This window comes from Spermophilus citellus (assembly GCF_964194105.1).
Source record: "Spermophilus citellus genome assembly, contig: SCAFFOLD_122, whole genome shotgun sequence".
In the NCBI taxonomy this organism is placed as follows: Eukaryota; Metazoa; Chordata; class Mammalia; order Rodentia; family Sciuridae; genus Spermophilus; species Spermophilus citellus.
The window spans coordinates 666133-692735 of NW_027673113.1; the positions used below are offsets into that span (position 1 = coordinate 666133).

Below are 26603 nucleotides of genomic sequence, written 5' to 3' on the forward strand. Positions count from 1 at the left end.
AAACTGACAGTGGATAGAAAATCCTTTTAAATTTTTAAGTAATATCATAAAAGAAATATATTAAACAGGCAACATACAGATCTAAAAAGTTGCAAGAGCTGATTTTACACTAGATCTTATAAATAAAAAAATCCCCAATATAATAATTTGTTTACTATCTCCCTTTGACAAATACATGGACAAGGAAAGATAATCACATCTTAATATTCACAACTGCTTTATGTTCTTTACAAAGACCACATCTCTGCAAAGTGGCAGGGCAGGCAATCCCTTATTCAAGTAATTTCTGTTTTCCCCACGTTATCAAAAAGTACAGTTGTCTGAGATGAAACATCAGCACAATCACAACAAGAAAGCAAGGACTTTAGCTGGCAGGCTTCAAGATGGGAGTTTCCATGGCTTGACCAGGATCTGAACATAAGCTGCCACCAAAGTACCAAGAGCTACAAGTAATAACCTGGATTTAGTTTGTAGTCACTAATGAACCAAGAATTTTAGTAAAAGAAACATTAAGTAAATTTTACATATAAAAGAATCAGTGCACATTTGCTAATAATTTCATTGATAATAAAAAATATTATACTCTCAACTCAGCATTAAGCCAACAAAAGACCTATTTTTCACTCTCCATTTTAGTGGTTCTCAACCATTAGTGTTCTCAGAATCATCTGAGATGCTTGTTGAACACTGATACTCTGAAGCCCTCCCACCCCTGAGTTTTAATACAGGTGACTTGGAATGGGGCCCTGAAATCTGTATTTTAAACAAGCACTCCATGACCCAGACTGGTCCATGGACTATAAGAAACACTAATATGCCTTTAACACATAACAGAACATTGGTTATTGTGACTTCATGGTAAAGTTTCAAGCTGAATAAAACATTCAAACAATTGGAATACAAATAAGTATATTAATTAAGGGCATCGGCCATTATGTAATTGCATTTTTTTTAAAGTGGCATCATAAACACAACAACTTACATTAAAAATTTTAAATAAATTTTGTTTTAATCCAAGGCACCTGTAAAATACTTGCTGGTGTGAGAAGTGACTAAATTCAATTATACATAATACTACAAAAATGAAAAAATTCTGGCAGTGATTGATTTTTCCATAGACCGAAACACTTTGTTAAAAAATGAGCTACTTGATGATTTTGAGGAAAACAAATTTCAAATAATAAGATAAATGTCCTACATGAACTATTTTACTGATTTTCAAGCAAGTTAAATTAATAAGAAAAAAATTCATGCTCATTCTCTTTCATAACAACCATCTCTACTAGTATTAGGAACAATCAGAAGAATTCCCCTTGAATTCTAACCTGAAAAGTGTATACTGCATAGATCCTGTATTTCTTTAATGTTCAGGCACATGTAACCATGAGCTTTAAAAAATACTGGGCTTGGCAGCCTTTATCTCAAGAGGATTTCCCAAGTTCCACAGTCTACAACATATTCTTCTGAGGGTAATTTTTTTTTTCATGGAATATGAGTAAATTCTGTGATGATGATGTCTCCGAAACATGAATTTCAAAATGTTAACACAAAGGAGAAATGTGAGAGGAACTTTTTCAACGTTGAAGTGACCAAAGTAGAGTGAGTCGTCATTAGTTATTCTCTTTCTGTGTTCTAGGATAAACACTTACACAAGAAGCAATCCAAGACTGTTCGCACACACAGTGCTAGTTAGGTACTGCTATACTGCACAGTTCTTCAGGAAGTCTTTATAGAAATTTTAAGTTCATTAGCCCAATCTGTACATGACATTTGAGAGGAATCTTGGGAAGGCTTGGAAGAATTCAATAGTACTATTTTATAAAACAGTATTACTCTCGATCCTATGGCAAAGGAAAGAGAATCAAATCACTTTAGGTAAAAGAGTATTTTGAAGCAAGCAAAAGTAAGTCTACACCAGGTGTGAAAACAAAAACTAAATCTGTATTTATAAAATGTCATTTACAGATGGTTTCTCTAATACCCAGAACTATGTACAAAGACTATAAAATCTCCTTCTAGTCTAACATTTCATGGTTAAGTTTACTAACAAGTGCTTTACAACATCCTTAGTTCTGGCATTAAAAGGAAGAAATCAGAAGTATTTTGCTCTATTTTTCAATTTTTGCCCTCAAAAATCTTAAAACTGCTTCTAAATCAAGCCTCCTTAATGTAAGAGTATACAAGGAGTAACAAATCCTGGGTTACACAGAGTAATGTAAACCAAAGTGTAGTGGTAGGTTTTGTGAACTCAAAATATTCTTAAAACATGCAATCTGAGCTGAATTACGTTGGACAAAATGAGAGAAATAAATTCCTTAAATTAAAAATATAAGTACAAAAAATTATTTTTTATAATATTGAATGAAGACACTCAAGAATATGGGCCATTCTGAAATGAATACATCACCAGGCAAAAATAACCATTAAAAACTATTATCAGAGGAATGTTTTCATCTAAGTGACTTTTTAGGCAAAATGCAGCTCTTAATTTTTCCCTAAAATTTCCTTTAATGGTGAGATGTAGCATTGATAATCAGAGGGAAAAACATTTCATTAAACATCTGAAGCTTATTAACCACATCATAAAGCTCTGAGACAAAACATTCTTTGATTCCAGAGGGAGCTATATTAAGATTAAAGAACTGCAAAGCCAGGTCTTAGTTTAGGAAATTCCAACCTTTAATACTTTGGTGACAAAATACGATGGAGAGCTGTTACTTAGACCCACATTCTGGGAGGCAAGAGGACAAGTGTGTTTATGTTAAATAAATAAGCCTCTCCATATTAGAGACTTAGTGGGTTACACTCATATCCATTTTCTATTATTTCTATTTTTTATTTTCTAGTATTTATCCTCTTGTCAATATTTTATTCAGTGGCTACATTCTACTAACCAGTTCACTGAAATTTAAACAGATTTATGTACTATGAATAAATTTACATGTGGTTATCTTTAAGGTTTATTCTTACCGAAAAAAAAATCAATGTTTAAACAATGTTTTGTTTTATATAAAATTTAATAATTTAGACTATGAAGTAATTTAAATACTTAAAAGTTCCTCAAAAAGACATTTTGTACATACATACATGATATACACACATGAAAATGGTGGTCAAAAGAATTTTTTGGCAGCTGCTTCTTGCTGAGTCCTACAAAAAAAAAATAAAAGAAAAAAGAGAAAAAACTGAAAGAAGTTCTTCACATTAAACTTTGGAAAGAAACAGGATTGCTTAAAATATCGATGCCTTTGAAATATAAAATACATTAAGATAAGCATATATTCTATGTATGTACTCCAAATGTGAACTGAAATAGACTAGAAATAATATTTGCTTTGTATCTGAAAGTTGCATTATGGGTATATATAACTTCATATAGTATTTCAAATTAAACACAGAAAATAATTATGTCAAATTTCACGGAGACTCACCTATACATGATGTAACCAATGAACAGCAGTGTCTGTACAATTACAAATACAATGAAGTGAACTGTCGATAAACATGATGGAAATGGTGGTAGTTCTGGGCATTTTGATCTTTCATTGGGCAGCTATAATTATAATTAGTCAAATTAGTAGCTTGGAAAAAGACATACATGAAACTTTATAAAACTCATGGTTTATTATACAAACAAGTATTTTGATTAATTCTTCCCTAGAAATATCTTCTATCACTTCAACTTTTCCTTTTTTTTTTAAATTTAAAAATGAAAAAAATTTTAAGAGTAGTTGACATGAGATGGTTTCTACCTTATCACACTGCCTTCTGGCTCTTGTCTTCACTAAGGATGATGATGATTTTGAAAGTTTTAGAGATGAGAAGTAATACAAACCACATTCCCCTGAACACTTTCAGTGCACACTTGCTGCACTAGTGTGTTTAGCCCACCCTTCACTTTCAAAAGTGTTTCAGCTCAGAAAATAAATGGCACAGTTATCCTGCTAATAAACTACAAACATAATAGCTCTTACTTACCATCATTCTCTCCAATCTCATAGCATTCAAAATTACTCACTACTGTTCTAAAAAACATTTCTCTTCCTATTTCCATATGTATTGTTCTTGATATAGTTACATCTACCCAGCACAGTTCTTCAGGACATATATATTACCCAAACCATCCTTGGCCTTAGCCATGGATCAGAGAAGATACTAAAATGGTAATCAGAGAATATTTTCATTGAATGATAATGTAAATCCTACATATAAAACTTAACAAAGAAATCAAAATATATAGAAATTTGAAAGGCATGGACCAATTCTACCCTGAATAATAAAAATAAACTCCACCTAGCTGGGCATGATGGGATGATCACAGGTTGGAGGCCAGTCTAAGTAACTTAGTGAGACCTGTCTCAAAATAAAATTAATTAAAAGAGAATTTAGCTCAGTGGTATAGCCCCAGTATCCACCCCCCCAAAAAAAGGTATTAACACTAACTAATGTTAAAATATTTTCAGCAGAATAAAAGTAGACCATGCATTCTTCCTTTTCTAAGGAAGTCTATAACAGTTACAGAAAAAGAAACAAAGTTACCACATTTCGCTGTACTAAGTTGTCTATGTCCCTCTTCACTATGTGCAGGTGCTCCTTGATGTCCATGAAGTGCTGTGTGGTCTCATAGACTCCTCCTGCAGAACTGGGGTGCTGTATCCCACTGACCAGTCTGACAGTTTCACTCATGGAATTCCTGAAACAGAAAATCTCTTTATATAATGAAATCACTATAAAGATGATTGACTTTTTCAGTCACAGATTTCAAATGGTTATACTTTTTGAAGCTTAATAATCAGATCACATATACATACACACAAAAAAAAGGGTAAAGAAAGTATTTAAACTCAGAATTGTCTTCAAAACTAGAAAATGATTTATAAAACTACAGCTTAATACTACGGCTTTATTCTTCACTAAAGGCCACCTAAAAATAATACATAGAGAGTACTACCAAATAGTCTATATTAAAACCAGCAACGTGGGCTAGGGTTGTAGCTCCATGGTGGAATGCTGCCTAGCACACGCGAGGCACTGAGTTTGAACTTCAGCACCACATATAAATAAATAAATAAAATAAAGGTTAAATTCTGAATAATATAATGGATATTAATTACTCTTAATAAATTGTAAGAAATCTTTCCAGTGTTTTCAATGTTTTACAGCAAAGGATTAAGTAGACCTAAACTCTGCAAATCCTATGCATTCTAAAGTTTTTCAGGACTGCCCTTGATCAGGTCATCTCTGTAAGCACCTGGAATATGCTGCCCAATAAAGAGTTATTTTTCTGGGGTGTTGGGCCTGGCCAGTTTATGCAAACTCTGATTTATGAGAATTCTGTTTTTGTTTGCCTACAGTCATAAAGAAAGTGATGACAGAGTGTTTTCGGTCAGCTACATGGGTGCTCCATTTATAATGACTGATCTCTAATAAAACATCCTAGATGCCAAGGCTTGGGTAAGCTTCCCTAGATGGTAGCACTTGGCACATATTGTTCGTCACACATTGCCGTTGGGAGAATTAAGTATAGAAGATCCTTGACTTTCGAAATTTACAGTCTGACAAACCCCTTATAAAACAAAAAATAGAAGTTAAAAGTGCATTTAGTACAACTAAGCAACAGCACATCATTGCTTAGCAACCCAGCACACTATAGAGTACTGGTTATTTAACCTCATGACTACATGGGCTGATAGGGTCTGTGGTTAGATGCTGCTGTCTAGTATTGCAACTAAGTATTATCCCACACATTGTTAGCCTGTAAAAAGATCAAACTTGAAAATTTGAAGTGCAATTTCTATTGTATGTGTATCACTTTTGTATAATGGTAAAACTGAAAAATTTAAATTGGGGACCATCTGTACCATCTGTGAGAACACCAGCAGAGGACAACCAGAAGCTGGAGCCTCTTTCTCCTGGACTCAACTCTCTGTACCATTTTTCTTTGCTATTTTGCTTAATACCTTTTTGTTGTATTAAACTATAACCATGAGTATAACAGTTTTTCTGAGTTCTGCGAATACTTCTGGTAAATCTTAGAATCCTAGGGGACTCTGTAACCCCAAACACAAATCCAACTAGTGTTTTCTCCTTGCAGTTCTACCAGATGGCTCCTATACAAACTAGTGCTTCAACCAGAAGCCAACCAAAGAAGAATCTATTTGTTCCAAATATAAAGGAAAAACTGGTTGGTATGCTGAGATGGTGTGATATTCTCCAACATGATATTATTTTGAAGGGTAATTCTGACTTCATGCAACATTTTGTCTTAACATACTGACTTCAGAATATAATTTAATGCAAGATGTGATTCCACTATTCATACGTAAAATAAGGAGTTCTACCAGTGAGTATGCCCTTTCAATATGAATCTGTAAGCATGATAGTAAGAAATAACAAACATTTTTCTTTAAAAATTGCAGAAATATAGCAGGCTTTTTATTAATAAGGAAATAAATTTACCTGAAAATATCATTATTTTACCTACTAAGCACTTAAAAAGGTATATATTAACACTTATATTACAAATTATCTTCAAGTCTGGAAATTTCTTTTGTGAGGTAAATAAAATACAACTGGCAACTGTTGAAGCTGACTGATGGATACACAGATTCATTGTACTATTCTATTTCTGTGGATGTTCGAAAGTGGCCACAAAATCTAAAACTCAAGTGTCTCTATAATGTTTGCTATTTATTGCTCAGATTTTATCTCCCACTATTCCTTTTTACCTGTCTCGGCTCTAGCCATTCCTTGAAAAATATCCTTTCCCTTTAAGCCTCTGGATGTTCTTTCTGGTAAAATCCCTCCACTACAGGTTACCTTTCCTCTATATTCTCCCCTGGATCCTTCCCTAACAAACACAGTCAATCGTCCCACATGGAGACTTTCCTACTTTGGATCTGCACAGATGGATCAGCATAAGCCCCCTGAGAATGAGTTTTATGTCTCTGATTTCCTACCAGTGTCTGCAATTATGGTTCAATTTGGATGAATAAATACAAAGTTATCCCACTCAATTCCTAGAATAAAATTTAATTTAAAAAGAAGAGCTCTAGAAGAAAGCAAAAAGAAGAGACTCAAATCTCAGAATTAATTAGAAATAGCATAGTTATGTCAGACTAAATGTTAAGTTTTAAAAAACTGTATTTGACTTAAAGAAGCAATGAAGACTTTAAAACTAGCTATAAAATATCTCAAGTGCTTTCTGAATCAATGTCATATATTGATTAAAATTTATTTCCATGGCACAAGTGCTCAAGAAAATTCATAAGGCTAAGCTTTTCCATTAAAACACCAATTAAAGATTATATTTTAATACACTTGAAATACTTACCAAGACTAAAACCTCCCATGTAATATAAATTTCTTACATAACTCCATTTAAGAATATTGCTTCCCAGAAGTACGAACTTGCTTACATAGAAATGTCTTTTTAATATATAAAAATTGAGTCTCTTAATGTTCTCTCATTCAATCATTCATTTGTTTGCCTATGATTCTGCTAACATTTATTTGGTACATGTTATGAGCCAAGCAATTTTTAGGAAATAAACTGTGTGAGAAAAATGTAATTCCTGCCCTGCTGAGCCAACAGTCTTGCAGGAGAGCAATGTCTTAGAAAAAAATAGAGCTCTGCAAATAAAGATGTGTTGAACTTTCCTGGGCACCTAGAGCAGAGTATTAAAGAATGAGGAGGGGTCTATGAGGCAGAATTGTCGTGAAAGGGGGCATACTTCGTTTAGGGAATAGATCAAGTGAAAAGAGGATAGAAACCCAGAGAAAACATCTTTTAAGAGATGTTGGAAAGAAGAACAACACGTGAAGAAAACTAAGTGGAACCAGAAAGGCCAAAGAGTGAGCAGTATGCTAGAAATCTTGAAAGGAAAAAGTTTTGAGATGAAGAAGTGGGAAAAGGTTCAATGCTACAGAAAGAAGGCTGAACTACATGCTTTCTAAGACCTCTACAGAAAAAAAAATATGACTTTATGGGAACATGAAAATCCTTTATAAAGACACAAATCTTCCTTTCCATTAAAGACAAATATTTCCTATCTCTTCACATTTTTCCTGAACCTTAATTCCAGAGAAAAAGCTCTACAGGACCAATTCAAAATTTGAGCTCAGTTTTGGTTAATTTATTACATGCATGACATTTGTTCTCCACTAGTAAGTGGGAGTTTGTAAGGACTATCAAATATCCTAAAAAATTCCTAACCACTACTTAAACTTTAAGGTGCTCTAATACTACTGCTAAATGAAACAAACAAAGCAAAGGGTTTCTAGAGTATGAAGACTTAAGAAAATACACATGTGCAAAAGAAAAACAGGAAGAACAAACCAGAAACTAATATAATTGCTTATCAACAGAGATACTGGGAAAAGGTTTGAAAGAAAGGGAGAAAGGACTGAGGAGAGATAGCAGGGAAGAAAGAGAAAGTAATATTTCCTTGGAAGGATATATCCCTGGGGAGGGAGGGGGTCTGAATAAGTCATTAGTTTAACTGATTGTATTTTATCCATGTTAATTTCCTGGTTATGACAATTATACTGTGGTAATATAAGATGTCAACATTAGGGGAAGATGGGTAAAAGATTTTTATGGAAATTTTCTGTACTATTTTTGCAGCATTTGAAGTCTAAAACAGATGAAAATAAAAAAATTCAAATGTTATGTTACATGATCAAGTTCATTTTCAAAAGAACTCTATTCATTTAGCTAAACTATCTGAATAGCTCAACTATTCAGTTGGCAGTCATGAGTTCACGATATTAAAAAATTTTTAAGTACCAAAAAACAGAATTAAAGAAATACAAATTTTCAGTTACAAGTTGAGTGGTTTTCATCTTTAGATGTCAGGAACATCACCTTCTGTTTAATCCAGTTTAATTTCCTAATCCTAAATAATATACCTTGACATTCTTGTTTGTCAAGAATTATACTGGTCAGGATAGTGCTCTAAAGCATTAGCTTATGGAAACGTGAAACTCTGGCTTGTTTTCTCTGCTCAAGGAATTGAGAAATGTTAATCGTCTGCATAAGTAAATCATTCTCATCAGAAACTTATCATTCAACACTCTGATCTTTGTCGAGTCTCTCTTAGGGTACAAGATAAGAATGAAAAAAGAGGCTGTTACACATTATTTCCTTTAAAATGTTTTCATGCCATAAAAAAAAGAATACCTGCATCCAATTAATTTATATTATAGTCCTACAATGCTAAACATGCTCATTCCCTAGTATTTCTCATAGAATTGCTATATGTCACATTCCATATTCTTTAAATATTTTCTACATACAAGCACACACCTGACTCTGTCAAGTTAGCTTTTCTAAAGACATTAAAGATTTTTTTCTAGGTTAAAACTATGAAAAATTTAGATGTTTATAGTTTCTAAATATCAAAAATTCTTTTTTTAATTATTTAAAACTGATATAATTCATACTGCTAAATTTCTGGGTTTTTTCCATATTTTATTGTGTATTGTCATTGTGTAATGCACATAATTACATAATGATACATAATGGTGAGATTTGTGGTTATATATTCATACATGCACACAATACAACAATATAATTTGGCCAATATAATTTCGAAGTACTTCCCCTTTCCTTCCTGTCCTCCCTCCCTTTGGTCCCTTTCCTCTATTTTACTGATTTCCCATTGATTTTATTGAGATTCCCCACTTTTCTTTTCCTTTTTCCTCTCTATCTTCCAAAATTTTTACTAATTTATATCACAGCATTTCTTGGATAGAGGTGAAATAATTTTGATGATGTGAAAACAAACATATATTAGGTGTTAAGAAACAACAATAAACAAACAAAGCAAAAGTAAGAAAAAAAAGTCTATGAACATAATGCCTAAACATGCATTCTATTATGAATCTGAGTCTTCTTTTTCACGAAAAGAAAAGAAATTCTTTTACTTCTTTTCTTTTTTTTTCACATCTTCATAGATGTATTTTGTATAACGATAAGGGTCTCCTTCCACCATCCATGCAATTCCCCTTCTCCCTCCCTTTCCCTCTCACCCCTCTTCCCTATCTAGAGGTAATCTTCCCATGCTCTTCCTCCCTACCCCATTTTGAGTCACCCCCCTTATATCAGAGAAGACATTCAGCATTTCTTTTTTTGGGATTGGCTAAGTTCACTTAGCATAATCTGCTCTAATGCTATCCATTTCCCTGCAAATGCCATGATCTTATCATTTTTTATTGCTGAGTAATATTCCATGTGCATAAATGCCACATTTTTTTTATCCATTCATCCATTGAAGGGCATCTAGGTTGGCTCCACAGTTTAGCTATTGTGAATTGTGCTGCTATAAACATTGATGTGGTTGTGTCCTTGTAGTATGCTGTTTTTAGGTCCTTTGGGTATAGTCTGAGAAGAGGAATAGCTGGGTCAAATGGTGGTTCCATTCCCAGCTTTCTAAGGAATCTCTATACTGCTTTCCAAATTGGCTGCACCATTAAAAATTCTTATGTTTATAGTCCCCTATTTATAAAATGAATCAAGAATGTGACTGATTCCTCATAATAACACAGTGCATGTATGCATAACCTTCACTAGGATAAAGATACCACTTAACACTGAAACACGACTTTGATGCACTTACTTCATTTCATTTACTTGTCTCAGAATCTCATGCTGAGTTTTCACAACAGTATCCAATTCTTGTTGAGTGATCTGGAAGAAAAAAAGATGGTCAGCTAGCTCAATAATCCTTATTTTATAGCCTTTCTTTTCTACTCTAATCCAAGAGAGTCAAAATAAGTCATATTTGCATGTTCCGAAAGCTCACCTGCCCATGCTGCCCTGGGATCCCTGATCCTCTTTTAGAGATTTCTTCTGTCAGGGAAGAGACATATCTTCTCTGTTCATCAAGAATCATATCTAATTGTCGGTTCAGCTGCTTAATTTCAAGATGAATACGATTCTGTCCTTCAAAGATTTGTCTTAGCTCACGATCTCCTACACTCTCAAATATTTCATCTGCTGCAAAGTAATTATGAATTAAAATTAGAATCACCTATATATACTTATATATACAGGTGATTACTAAAATACTGTAACCAAACAAAGGGTAAACAGACACCAAAATTAAAACATTTCCAACATAGTAGTATAATCTTCCAAAGAGAAAATGTGTAAATATTTAATTATGACTCTTACTATTTGTTTTTTGCCATTTCTAGTGGCTGAACATTTATAAATTCCATTTAAATTTGTCATTTAAAAGTAATTTTTTCTTTCATATATATTGTATAATTCTGTCCATTTGAATAGGCAGAACTAATGTAGGATGACAGAAATCAAAATGGTGATGGGCTCTGTGGAGAGGGATTTTGATGTGAAGGAGGCACCAGGGAGCTTTCTAAAGTGAAAAAAAATATACTGGGTGATAGTTAAGTAGGTGGAAACATTTTTCAAAATTCACCAACTACACTTTTCACATACTTAAAAGAAAGACATTTATGCTTTATTTTTATCTTCTTCAAGTCTGGATGACACTGGTGATCATTACACTACACAGTGTTAAATGTTTGCCACAGGCTTTAAGTACAGCAGTGACTGTTTATGTGCACAGGGAAAACCAGGTAATAAAAACCAGTCTTAACATTATATTTTTGACATTATTAATTTAATAAGCAAGATCTGAATTACATTGGCTTAGAATAGTACTTTATTTATTTATTAGTTTTTATTGGACACAACATCTTTATTTTATTTTTATGTGGTACTGAGGATCGAACCCAGTGCCCCGCACATGCCAGGCAAGCGCACTACCGCTTGAGCCCTAGAATAGTACTTTAAAATACTAAATATTCAAGTCCAAGGTTCTATTAGTAGTAAGGAGAGAAGCGGATTAGATATCATTTCACATTATTCTGACAATAGTTTTGATAGTTTTTAAGTATTACCTCTATGTTAAAAAGGTAAACATAGTACTACTAAAAGGAGAGACATAAACCTTGGATGATTTCATTTAGCAAATACCTGCTGAGCCTCACCAGCACAGTAATGTTCTGGGTTACTTTTTAGGTTTAGAGAACATAATAAGTGTAATCCCTGCCCCATGGAGCTCAAGCACTAGTGGTGTAGGATTCATCTATACAACTGTGGCATTCATTACTGACACTTTACTAAGATAAGGTCTCACTTTTAAGGTCTTTCAACTCTTGAGGACTGAAGATTTGCTCATAAATTGTTTCCAAAAAATTACTTAGAGCTTGCTAGGTCAGAGAGCAGGGGGTGAGATAGGAAACACATGGAATCATGCATCCAATTTACAGCCACCATGGATGTCAGCTTTGCCACCACTCACCAGGCTGTCCCTGAAGGTCAGAGTGATCCTTCTGGAATTCCTCTTTTTTTTTGTCCAATTCTTGTTGAAAATGCTCAAATTCCTCCTGATACTTTTCTTTTTCTTTTTCTGAAATTTCTTTATCTGGTGTAGGCTTTATTGGAGTTTAAGAATAAATCATAAAAAAGATAAGAGAACCCGTGAGACATTTCAATATATGTTCTTTTTCTTATGTTCACTATTCTACCACCAGCTGAAAGGTTAACATAAAATGGTTATTCCTTTTAATTGAAAAAAAAACTTTACTCTTGCTACTAATATTAACAACAAAAATAACAATAACCACTACTACTTGCTCTAAGTATACCATCTCTTTTAATCCTTACATCATGAAGTGGCCAGGACAAACATCTGTTCTGCCAATAAAAATATTATATACTAGGGAGGTTAAGTAACTTGTACATGACCATACAGCAGGAAGGTCAGTCTTCCCAAGTTTTCAGCCATGAGGCATAACCATTGAAAATTGAAAATACACTTTGAAAAACAAATGTATGTACTCACTGGCTCCTTTCCAGGCTCAGTCAATTGGAAAGTCAGAAAAGAAAGAACATCATGGTCATCTACAAATTAAAAAAAAAAAAATTCCATAATATATTATTTTTATAGCTGTGAATTTATATTTATTGCTTTTAAAATAATGATAAATAAGCTGTAATTTGATAAAGGCAATGGTTCTCTGTGACCTTAAGGGCAAAAATTCATCTGAAAGATTTACATTAAAAGTAATCCAAATTCACTTTCTTAAACCCTAAATCACAACATTTAACAACTTTAACATATAACAGATGCTTAACAAATGTCTAATAAGGAATAAACAATAAACAAATAGACAAAATCCTGTTAATATATTTCCTATACCTAACTGTCTCTGAGTCTATTTCATCACATGTATTGGTTATTGCCTTTCATATTTATTTTACTCACATGGAAGCCACAAATAACTTTATGTTTTATCTAAAATCACATAAAATCAAATTAATGTCAAGCTGTTTAAGCTGAAAGCAGAGACTCAGCAGGTTGTCCCGGTTAGTTACATCCACAGAGTAGAACAATTATCTACAGTGTGCAGCAGTCTTCATGCTTTCTACCACTCATGGAAATCGAGAGATGCAGGCACATTCAATCCAGAAAACTGTGATTCTTCACAGTACACTGAGAAACTTGAACAGAAATCATGTGGTCTAAAAGGGCAGGGATCAGACCTTCTTGGGCTAACCATTATAGGCCATGTGATCTTCAGAACCTTTCACATAAGATTTGACAAATTCATCTAAAAATAGGAAAAATGTGGTCTCTCTTTCCGCCCTCCCTGGGTTGCAGAGAACAATCCACACATTTGAAAAGTATTTAAAACTACAATGTGCCATATAAACACAAAATTGGGTTAATGTGGAGTAACTTCATTTATTACCACACAAGAGAAAACATGATCACTGAATCTTGGTATAAAGTTTGGTCCCCAAATAAAATTTCCTCAGATTGCCAAATTCACTTATATATGATGTGACAACATTTAGGGTCCTAAAACATATGACAATTAACCTTTTATAGCTTCAAATTTAAATATGTTTCCTTTGCTGTAAAACAGTACCCAAACTAATGCTGTAAGTTGGATACCTGTATGCATCCCTAGCCAACTGTATACTTATAAAACAGTGAGAGCTGTCCCAACAGAGCCAAAGACGCACAGTAGACTATGGGAAGGCTTCAAATAGTCTTAAAAGGTTACATGCAAACAAGTTTACATATCTCCAACATATATTATTACCTATAAAACTCAATTCACTAACTTTCAATATTAAAAAGATAGCATGTTTTACCTGCAAGACCTCCCGTTGCAGCAGATATTCCAAAATACCCTTGTGGAGGGATCACCATATTTTCTACTTTGGCACAAAATTCATAATCATTTCTATTTGGTGTAAAGCCATTATTGATCATTACCTAGAAAGACATACTACAGCTATAGCTTTTACAATGGACAGTGTAAAATGATCTACAGTTAGTCAATTTGTTCAACTTTGCTTCCTTCAAGGCCCTGGGTTCAATCTACAACATCATAAATAAATAAACAAACAAACAAATTAATTAATTAAAAATAAATAAAAATTTGCTTCCTTTCACTATTATAAAGGGTAATTTTAAATAACCTCACTTACTTAATATTATCATATAATAAGATATTCCATTTGTTTTTTACCCACTGTGTCAAATGTTTAAAATGTGAAAATTTTGATAATTTTTCATTCAAATTTTCTAAAATGAAATATGGCTCACTTGCTCTTTAAAAAATTATTCTCTTTGTATGGTTTATTCAGAAGAGAGATCATATTTGTTCTGAAACCCCAGTGACAGAGCTAAAACCAAATAGGTTAAGTGTGCAAGTTTAACTACACCTCATAGAGAATTAAATAGATTGCTTCAACAAGTAGTGAGCTCTTCTTTATTATGTAAGTGAAGTAATTGGGCTGTTTTAGGTTAGCAGAAACAGCAAAAGTGACAGAAGTCTCTAAAAGGACATCCAAGTTTCTTCTCAGTAGGATGTATATTTGAAGTAACGACCCTAAATTTCTTAAGAGAATCTTGGAATTCTCAGAAAGCATAGGGATCCAGTAGACACATGAACACTCTTCCCATCAACCCAGTCAAGTTGTGGTTTCACCTCTTCATTCCTAACAACCCCATCACTAGCCCTACCCCAAAAGATAGCCACTGAAATTGAAGTGGCCACAAAAGGAGTAGGTCCATGGCATGGACCAAGGGCACCTGTATCACTACTTCTAGAGTCAAAAGTTTTGTCACAGACAATTAAGGTTAAATCACACAGGTGAAATGTGAACTCTGTCCAAGTTTTCAGAAAAAGAATAAAATACCCATCAATAGAAAAGGTTATTCTCTATGTAATGTAATATAAAAATATGTAGACTAAAAACTAGTTAAAATTAATTTTAAAGAACACTGGCCATATAGTTAACTAATATTAATATTTGTTTCTTTTTATTAGAAATAATCCTGTTTCAGTTTATATCATTTGTAACTTGTCTTTATTGTCTTGTTCTTATTTTTTTTTAAGGGTATAACATATTCATTGTACTATGAGTTAGGAGGACCATCAGGACTGGGATTGTAAAGCCCACGTACTAAGTGTTCATAATTAATGCCAGAACACACACTTCATGCTTGCAATATCTTTTTCTTTTCCCTCCAATGTCAAAACAAATGGGACAAGCTGAGGTGCAAATACTAACTTAAACATTTCTCGAGTACCTAACATGGGCACAATATTAATGATTTTGAGAATCATAGGATAAAATGCCTGCCTGCAGTTATAACCATATTGGTAAGAAAAGATATAACATAGAGTTAACTAGCAATTCAAGACAGCACATTTCATCAAAGACCAAAAAAAGCACTAAAAAAAATAATAATAAAACTTTAAGAGTTTAGGGGAAATATATCATTATAAGCTGATGTTTGGGAAATCTGTGAAAAAGGGATCTGAGGCAGTATGTTCAAAGCTGAGTATGGTCAGTCAAGTACAGAGAAAAGGAGAGAACATAACTGGAAGGAACAACAGGCTGAGCAAACGCTCACAGGCTAGACCCAATAAGCTGCATTAGGAGTCCAGCATGTCCAGCATGTTCTGCAGCATGTAACTTCAAACACCAGCCTACAGTTATCTGTAGATATTAGGCAACAAAGAATTCCAGGGCCAAATAAGTCCGCAGAATGTGAGGCTTATTAAGGTTTATTTATTTATCCTTTCTTTATGAAGGAATTTTAAATATGCTAATACATATAGCAAAACCCAATCTCATCTTACTAGGAAATTTTGGGGGGAAGTAGTACACTCTGCAGGAACTGCTGGTGGGCCCCTCATTGTATAGATTGTGTAGAATAAAATCATGCAGACAGCCTCTCTGAGATCTTAAGTGAGCATCTACTCACCATGTGAATATCTGCTGTCTGAGCTTTATCCATATGAAGGTAAGTGTGACTTAGTGATGACCCTAATGAAACTGTACAGGATGAATAGTAATTATAGTGAAACCTATGTCCAGCCTAATACCCTGGACATATCCTCTATAATGAGATCTCTAACAGCTTGGAATTCAAGATCAAGCCAATATAGTTTTCCAAAGGGCTGGGAGTGTGGTTCAATGGCAGAGCACTTGCCTAGCATCCATGAAACCCTGGGTTCAATTCCACATACCTGTAGAGCTAATTTTCAGTGATTCATACATAGGAGTTTAAGGCTAGCTCATGATTTAGGAAAAGGAAAAGTTCACAAAAGATACGATAACATCTTTAAAAAGCAAAGTTTACAATGCATTGATGATCTTAGTTATTAGAACTGCCCGTTGGATATAGCCATCTATGTTTTATGCTAAATTCAATTTATCTATAATTAAACCATGTACCAACCCTCTCATTTCCATTTTTCCCCAAACACAAACAAAGATAACTGCTACTTTGCTAGGAAATGGTACCAATTAGTTGTCTAATGGGCAGACATTCAGGAACTATCTTTTACTCTACAACTCTATTTGTACCTCAACCCCTGGCAAACTGAACTAAGTTAGTCCTACAGTCTCCACCTGCTCCTCATCTCTCCTCTGCCTTCTCTTTGGCACCACCTTGGTTCAGACCACAAGTGGAGTCTTGCATTTAAGATGGAGCTGGGTTTACATAAGAGTTCTCCAAGTTATTCAGTATGATAATATTGACATTATTCAAAATCTCCTATATTCAATTTCATTTAAGATGGAGATGCATATGCCACAGGGCTATTTAAAAAACTGCACATAAGGTACAAAGCACAGGCCTGGAACTTTTCAGAGTCAAGTAGTCAAAATTGGCTTATCCTTTAAGAACACTAGGACCTAAGTCATCTTTCAAAATTGTAAATCTGATCATTTCATCTTCGGCTTAAAACTGAACTTTCTTAAAAGTTCTTTACAGGATAAACTACAGGACACCCTGTGCAAGGCGTATAACTGCCAAACTTTCAAACTTGCTTCCCCCAGGTGTCCTCTATAAGTCAAAGCAAACTCTGTCTCAAATATTTCAATTTCTCTCAAGGCCCTATGACTGCTTTCTGTGCCTAGAAGACACACACACCCTACCCCAAACTTCCCGCTCCTGCTTTAAAATGTAGCTTAACTCTGAGAAGCTATTTTTGACCTTCCCCACTCCCACATCAGAGTTACAGAATTTCACTCCTACAATTCCTCAATGGTGGTGCGTTGTAGTCTTTGTTACATAGCATGCTAATGCTACATGTGTCTCCAGCATTAGACTATAAGCTTTCTGGGGAGAATGACCTTTGTCTTACTCCTACTTCCCAAAGACTAGCATATATACATATAACATGTCACATAGAGCATGGTGCTCAAATGCCTACTGACCAAATGGAAACCTGCTGGCAAGTTCTTAAATAGATGCCTATATATACCAAGCTCTGTCTGTTCTCTTAGAGTAACACTGATCAGCACATAAACAATATCCACATTTAAGTCCATTTAATTTCAATCAATTCAAAAAGAATTCAAGAAGAAAAGTCATACTAGAACATTATTCATTTGATTACTACGACTTACTGTCAGAGTTTTCTGGTAATATACAATCTTCGCCCGAACAGGATAGGGTTTATTGCGAAAGTCCCTCTGACAACTTGCTAGGGCTTGCGTGGCACCATCACTAGAGTGTGAGAGAAAGGAAAAAAAGAAACTTAGAAAGCTTTTCAATATTTAAAAATTCAGGAAGATTAAAATAATATCAAGTTATGATAAAATCTTAGGATACTTATTTCAACTTTTTATTTATTTAGAGGATACAAAGGTGGCACAAATTTTTTCCTGCCAGAATTTGAGTGACATGAGAACCAATGTTATTATGTGCTGACAGCAAGGAGAGATATACCATTCTGTATGAGGCTAGGACAGAGGACCTCTACCATAGGGCAGAATCCAAATTCCTTATAGAGCTTTTAAAAATGCAGATCCATAGACTCCACCAGAAATGAACTAAAGTAGAATAGAAAGGACAATGCCCAGGTACCTTTACTTTAGATAGCTCCAGAGAGAGCGGTGATGAACTACCAGGGTTGAAAATCACTAAGGCAGGAAATAGCAAACTACAGTAAGGATAAGTAATGTTTCTTGCAGTTCACTGACTAACTAAGAGGTAATTCCTGTATAACAAATATGTGAAAATAAAAAATGTACATTCCTAGTTCACATACATTATAAATACACTGAACACTCAGATCCTTTGTAACCCACAATATTTAGAATGAATAAAGTGGCATAAATTGTGTATTCATTAGTTTGGTCAAGGCTCAACTTTAGTTTTAAAATTAATAAAGCTGAAAAAGTAAGACTAGTGAAAGCCAGGAAGTTTCTATAAACCTTCAAAAATATTGTATAATATAATTTTAGGTTAAATAAATATATATTTTAAGTTTAACATATGATGTGGTTCATAGAAACAATTTTAACCCATTTGGTCTCATTGTTCCAGATGTGGAACACCTATAAGCACATAAATATTATATAATTATATTATATGCAATATAATTATGTAATAATTATAACTATATTATATAATTATAATAATTTCAATTATATAATGTATATAAACTCTAGATTATGATTCCAGCCTATTTTAATGTACCTATGTCAATTTCATTAAGATATTCAGATGTGAAAACTTGGGACTAATGGGTTGGGACACAGTCAAATTAAAATAAGATCCATTCACTAAGTTACAAAATGACATTGTAAGAAAAAGAATAATCTTAATTGCAAAGTATTCAGGATATGAAACAATATTTTTCATGCAATTTCTGAAGAGAAGCTAAAATGAGAAACATTGTAAGATCATACACTTACTTTTGATGGTCATAATGGATTTGTCCATTGTTGCCTACGATAACTATAGCAGGATTATTTTTCTAAAAATAAAAAGAATGCATTTGTTTTAAAGGCCTTAATAAAAAAATTCTAGATCATTCTTATACTATGAAGTCTCTTATATATCTAAAATTCTAGAACTCAAAATTTTAAAATAATATGGCCTTGGCATTCAAGGAATTATTAAAGTTCTTTGAATTGCTAATAGGGATCACTGAAAGTCAGGGAAGAAAAAAACCAGCTAAAGGGAATGTCATTAATCTTAAAGCTACTGCTAAACCACAGTTAATGTTTACAATATGTAAGTACATTTTGTTCTTAACTGTTTTAGGAGAGATCTGGTCTGATCAAAAAGAGAGATTGACATGAAAAGATGTTACATGAGCTAGCAATAAGTCATGCACATGAACACTGTGATGAGAGCAAACTTTCAAAAGTCTTCTAAACACAACTGGTTTCCCTGCCTACATTTAATGTTTCAGGCTTATCCAGCAATATTATTAAGCACATTACAGGGGTGGTGGGGAAGGCAGTCACTGCAAAGTTCTAAGGCTCCATTATGACCTCCATCTGGTTTATGAAAAATTGTATCTGTATAGCTCAGTTGCTAAATTAAAACTAATTACCATATTTAAAACATCACCTGCCAAGTTTGCCACAATTAAACTCATGAGTGTCAAATAAGGTATATTTCTCATAATCTAACTTTGCTAGCAGATATAACAAAGTCTGTAACTGCTTTTAAAATAAATATACCTTTCCATCGTTGTCAAAAGAATCAAAAAATATTCCAACGCCATTCCACATATCAGCTGATCCAAACACAGGGCCCTCCAAGCCTTGATTTTCTGTATACCAAACTGCCTGAAAATACATAATAGGGAACCATTAGGTCAGTGGTGTGTACATTTATATTAATTTTCTAAGTAACAGAAATGATCTTACTAGGCCATCGGCTCCAATTCGACCTCTTCCAGTCACTCGAAATGTCACCTCCAATTCCCAGTTCTCAAAGGCTGCTTTTGTCTTTGTCCACACTGACCCTCTTTGGCTTTTCAAAGATGGTGCTATTCGAATTTGATCTGAACTTGCAATAGCATCTACAGCAGAAACAAGGGAAGAAAAGCTTTAAATTACAATTAGATAAAATTCAACACATCATCACCAAACTACTATATATTTAAAAAACTAATTTTAACTTAGTAAGCTGAGCAATAATTTTATCAAGAAATAATTTCATATTAACAGTTTCAACTTTGAAACTTTAGGCCTAATGCCTCTTTTATCTTTGGAACACTGAAGTATCTCTGTAAAAGTAAAAATAAAATAAAATAAACCTATAACAATACATTTAATATTCCACGCAAGAGGAAGGAAATTATGACTTAAAAAGCAAACTACCTATTTGGTTCTCATAATATTTTTTAAATACCTCAAAAATCTGCAAATATTTTTTTAAAAAACTGTGCAACATATTTATTTATTGGTTTACAAATGTTAAAAAGTCTTAAACATTTTGAAAAGAACATACCACTAGGAATCAAAAGACTTGTTCCTAGTCTCAGTACAGCTGGGACTTTGAACAAATAAATTCTCTTACTCTCTTGGGCTCACCATATGTTCACCTGTAAAATGAAGGGGCTGAGCTTGATCACTTCCATAAACATCCCAAAAGTTATATGCAAAATATTCTGCATATATGCATTTTTCAAGGAAGAAAGTCAACTAAATTTCAATTCAGTAAGCCATTCTTCAGCTTTGGCAGATTCTGAGAGAAAATGGTGATCCCCAAAGTAGTGGTTTGCATTTCCAATCTGAGCTGAAGTGCTAGCTCCGCCACTAACTAGCAGGTTAATCTTAGGTAAGTTATTTCATCTCTCTAACAACCTCAGAGGCATATAAGTGGTTATAAAAGTGCACATAGAGGCATACCTTGGAGATACTGCCGATTTGGTTCCAAACCACTGCAATAAAGCAGTTTTTACACTTTTTTTTTTGGTTCCCAGTGTCAATATAAAAGTTATATTGACAGTACACTCTAGTCTATTAGATGTATGAGAGCATAATATCTAAAAAAGTACATACCTTAATTAAAAAGTAACATTATTAAAAAAGCTAATGATCATCTAAGCTGTTTAAAAAAATGGAGCCAACAGACTTGCTGGAAATGGGACTGTCACATATCTTTGTTTTGTAAAAAAACACAATATATGCAAAATGCAATAAAATGAGGTATGCTTATACGTATTTCAATCCTCCCATTCTTGAATTAGATAATTATTAAAGCATGATTAGGCCTAAAATTTGAAAAGTTCTGCATAACCTTTCAGATATTAAACTATTATTTATGCTAGGAAATAAAACTATAATATCACTTTATAGGTAGGAAAAACTGAAAAAAAGTAAAGTTGAAATGCTTCAGTATGATCACTCACTTTTGTCATTATCATTTTCAAACACTGAATGGTTGAGAGGAAGGCACCAGAAAGAGTACTGGACAGATAATCAGAACACCTAGATTTGAGTTCAATTCTATAGAAACCAGCTATGTAACCTTTTCCAAGAAACTTTACCTTTCTGAATATCAGTTTTTCCATATGTAAAACAGATAACACCTGTCTTATCTACTAAGGAGCAAATTGGAAAAATGAAGGTGAAAAGAGATTTGAGAGCTATAGTTACAAAGTATCATTTTTTTTTGGCCCTTATGAACCCATGTGTACCAGCAGTACAAAAGGACATTAGAACTAAGAAAGACAAACATGATAGATTTTATCTTAATTTAGGGCTAAACATCAAGGGCTTTGTTTAAATTAGATCCTAAAATCTCTCTACTTTTTGTCTTATATAATGGATTGCAGGGCCAAATGAAAATGGGGAGGGGGGAATGAACAATGGCAGAAAGAGAACAATAAGACTATAAAAATTAGAGTTGTGGTGCAAGCAAGGGACATCCATAGCAGTAACTCCCAGAGTCAGTACACAGATTAAGTCACGGTTAAAATACTAATCTCTTTATTTCAAATATAGTCTAGACAAACAATTTAAATGCATTAAGGTACATTATCCTGAATTTTTGCATCACACCAGATTAATAGGTTATGGTGCTATAAAGAAAGTCAAAGTAACTAACTTTGGTAGTTGATTAACATTCCTAATTTGCGGATATGGGAGAGAGAGAGAAAAGCAGGCAGATAATGGAGAGGCGCAAAAGTGAAAAATATGAACAAATCCATTACTACTGAAAAATTAATCATCATTCCTATCCTCCCTAAAACACTGAAAGCAAAGGATCCAAAACCTTGTGTTTAGTATAATCTGCATCATCTTTGTGTATCAACAATGATGTTATCTTGATAACAATTGCCCACAATTATCCTTTTTCCCAGTGGGCTCATAATATATATATAACTGCTGAGTTAACAACATAATTGCACTCGGATTCAAACACTTGATGACTTGGTCATTAAATCAAATTGAAATTTATACCATATAATTACATATTAATTTGCAGGTAATGGCCCTTCCCAAAAGAGTGCTTTCTATTTAGTACTTACTTTCTAGAAATGAAACATTTTATTTCAAGCACTGGATAATCTAGAAGGATGTATACAAGCCTTATATAAATGATTGCTTAATCACACATACAGATGGAATTCAAACTGCCAGAGTTTTTGTGTCATCAAAAGGCATTGGCCACTTGTTTTAAAGGGTGTATCTGATGGTCACTGAACAGAGGTTATGACATGCCAAGTGGTAGGACTGATTCCTTAGTCAGCAGTGACACATCAGCACTAGAACCTGCAGATATGCTCTAACAAGACTCTCTTATCGATAAGAGAGCCAAAACAAGGTGAATAAAACTTGAAGCAGAACTTCTATTGGTTTTTTCCTTAAAAGGAGAAGATATAATGCTATTCTTAGCCAGGTTCAGAAATAATCAATACAAAAAAATCTTCTACTACATAATAAAGCATAAGTGTGACTATAAAGTTACATAATGCAAAGATCAAAGACCACACCAAAGTCAGTAAGAGAGGCAAAGGTGTAGGTCTAACAGCTTAATAACGTCTTCTGACGTGCAAAAACTTAAAAATTACTTTAAAATCAATCTTTGTATTCTCTGGAGTCTTCAAATGGCATTGAGTACAAACCTGAGCATTAACCATTGCTAACAACACTGGAGAAAAGTAAGCAGGAGAAAGGAGGCTGATGAAACAGGTCTCAGGTTGGATGGCTGTGGGTGGGGAACGTGTCCCCCAGAGACGTGGCATCAGGGTGAAACGTGACACCCAAAAGTGAGTTTGAGGGCTGGGATGTGGAAGGAAGTAACAAAACACTTCTAGATCAAACGGATAGTACCAAGGAGATCAAAAAAGTCATGAGGTGGATGAGAGTGGACAGAACGCTCAGAAGGCTCTCAGAGGCTGGCGGGGGAACTTGCAGGCCAGAGGAACCTGGGGTTGCAGAGAGGTTCCCCACCACAGCGCATACGGTGTGCAACAGCTGGAAAGGGACCCTCAGCACACCAGGGTATCCGCGCAGAGAAGGTGAAAGGAGGAGGCGGAAGGCGGAGAGGGGACCCGGGCCTCCCGCCCCCTTCCCGGGCTTACTCCCCGCGTGGGCCCAGAAGGGCACGGTCCCATCGCTCTGCACCAGGTGCGGCCCCTTGAAGCTGTATTTGTACTCGAAACGGCGATGTGGCATCACAGCCGGCGTGTCCGCAGCACTGGCGGCCGCGGGGTCGCCTCCCATGCCGTCGCTCCGGACGAAGCGACTGAGTGACAGCAGCAGGGCGCAGAGAAGCGGCAAGGCTCTGGCCTGGGGACCCCCTAGCCTGGATCCCGCCATCTTGGATTCTGGGACGCAGAGGCCGGCGGGAGAGGGAGGGGCGCGGGAGGCTGCAATGGCCAACAGGGCGCTCGCTGATTGGCGGAGCCTGGGAGACCCGTAGGGCAAGGGGTGAGCTCCGCCCCCGGCCACCCCTATCCACAAGGCCTCCCGGCCCGGAGCATCAGTGGGCGGGGATAAGGGGGCGGGCCCTGGGAGTGGGCGGGGCCTGGAGGCAGCTAGGTCCGCGAGACTAATTTTCCCTGCCAGCCACGTCGGATGCGGGCGGAGCTGAAGGATGCCTGCCTGCAGGAGGCTTTCTCCCGCTGCTTAAATTATCTCAGGGTGGCCTCAGCCTGTGATAAACCGGTATTGGAAGAAAGGCTCGTTTTTGATGCGACTCGATTATTCAGTGGCTGGATTCCATTTTGTGAACTTCCCAGAGACAAGTCGTACTTGAAAGACTACTAATGGTCCCAGACTCTGAGAACAGTTCAAAAGAGCCCTAGGATCTTTAGTTGGTTGAATCGAGGGATTTCTATGAATCTGTCAATCAACCTTCGCTTCGCAAAGATTAATTCCAAGGACTTCCCAATTTTTGAAACCGTGGCAACAGTGCATTCAAGTGATACTGAGTTTTGTTCAGTTTTGGAGAGAGTGATTATGTGCGGTGAACAGAAGCATCAGTAGAGCCTGGACATTTGAGATTGGATTGGTGTTTGACTCAACGAATAAATTGTGCATTTTTTTTTAAGTTGTAGATGAACACATAGTATCTTTATGTATTTTTATGTGGTGCTGAGATCGAACCCAGTGCCTCTGAGGCAAGCGCTTAACCACTGAGCTATAACCCCAGCCCTAAATTGTGCGTTTTAAAGGAGAATCTTCCTTCCAGGGTGGCAGAGAGGGTTGGGGAATACCTGTATTGTCAAAATATTCATGGTCACCAGGAGTTGTTTTTGCTTGATGACGAATTTTTTAAAATCTGAGAAAGAGCAGTATTCTGTGAGTCCTTTATACACATAGCTCTTTATTTCATTAGCTCTCCTTTATGGGCTATGAACACAACACAAACTCCAGGAACCACAAGCCTACATTATTTTAATTTCGTTTTCACTGACCTCTACATCTCCAGACTTATGGCCCATTAGTATTAAATCTCTTTCTAGTGCTCAAATAAAGTCTTCACACTGAATATGGACTTAAAATTTCTCCACCTTCCCATCTCTAGATGTAAGTTACATGGAAGTAGGATCCAGCAGCAGCAACACACAAATATCAGCTATATAGATGTGTGTTTATTACCCTTGATTCCCCAGGGCTTTAAATCATTAGGGTTTAAACTTTTCATCATTTTCAGTTCTCTCATTGCTGCGGAAACCAACTCTATGCCTTGCAGAGTAATCCCTAAATATTTGTTAAGCAAACATTAAGGCTAACAAAAATAACAAACACTTATTGAGTGCTTATAGTTCCAGAAACTGCATTAAGCCTTGTACATTTATTCACTAACCAAATGCTCATAGCAGCCAAGATAGGTGCCATTATTAATATTCCCCTTTTACAGATGAGGAAGCAGAGGCACAAGAAAACTAAATAATTTGCCTAATGTCACAGTTAAGTGGTTGAGATGGATCTCAAATTCAGGTAATTCATTACTAATGCCTACAATCTGAAGAACCATTCTATGTTAGGCAATAAGTACGATGAATATTTTCAATTTGTTACTCATGATTTCAACTCATAGGAGACATGAATATTAAAAACAAGTTATAATTTGTAATTTTACTGAACCATAAATATAAAATATTATATTCTATGAGGTTTTTCCTTTAAATTTTTTTATTAATGAATATTATACAGCAAAGTGCTCAAGCCTCAGGAATATTGCCCAAATAATTTTTCACAAAGTGAACACATCCCATGAAACTAGAATTCAGATTAAAAAAAAAGAGAACATTTCTATTGGATATATATCTAGGAGCAGAGTCACTGTATAGTAGATTACTATATAGTAGACATTGTATAGTAAATACTGCCATATTTACTACTACATAGTAATATATATATATATATATATATATATATATATATATATATATATATATATACACACACCCAGACATGTAAGTATATTTATAATATCTATGCATAAATCAATATATCAAAATACTTGATACATGTGTATATTTTTTCTCCACTTTATGGGATGTCTTAACTCACTTTATGTGTGTTTTGATGAATAGAAGTTTATCATTTTTTATATAGTTGAATTTATCATTTTCCCCTTTATTGTTAGGGCTTTCTGTGTTCTATTTGGAAATCTTTGCCTATTCCAAGGTCATGACTTTCCCTTGAAAGTCTTATTATTTTGCCTTTCACATTTAACTCAGCAATCTGTATAAAATGATTTTCTATATTGAATGAAGAAGACAAAGAAACACAGTTTTCTATATGGATAGTTAGTTGACCCAGAACCATTTACTAA

The 26603-nt window shown here is 34.7% G+C and overlaps 1 protein-coding gene across 1 annotated transcript; it reads right to left on the reverse strand.

Annotated features, from left to right (window-relative positions):
- LOC308640087 (protein ERGIC-53-like) lies at positions 1-24136 on the reverse strand (the record flags this gene model as incomplete). The annotated part of the gene is made up of 13 exons (XM_081312125.1): positions 1-3150; positions 3432-3553; positions 4540-4693; positions 10620-10690; positions 10806-10999; positions 12330-12462; positions 12873-12931; positions 14192-14315; positions 17972-18071; positions 19265-19326; positions 20042-20149; positions 20231-20385; positions 23899-24136. The coding sequence occupies 13 exons, from the start codon at positions 24134-24136 to the stop codon at positions 3114-3116; spliced, it is 1557 nt and encodes a 518-aa protein (XP_081168251.1). The 3' UTR covers positions 1-3113.
- Positions 24137-26603: the final 2467 nt, after the last annotated feature.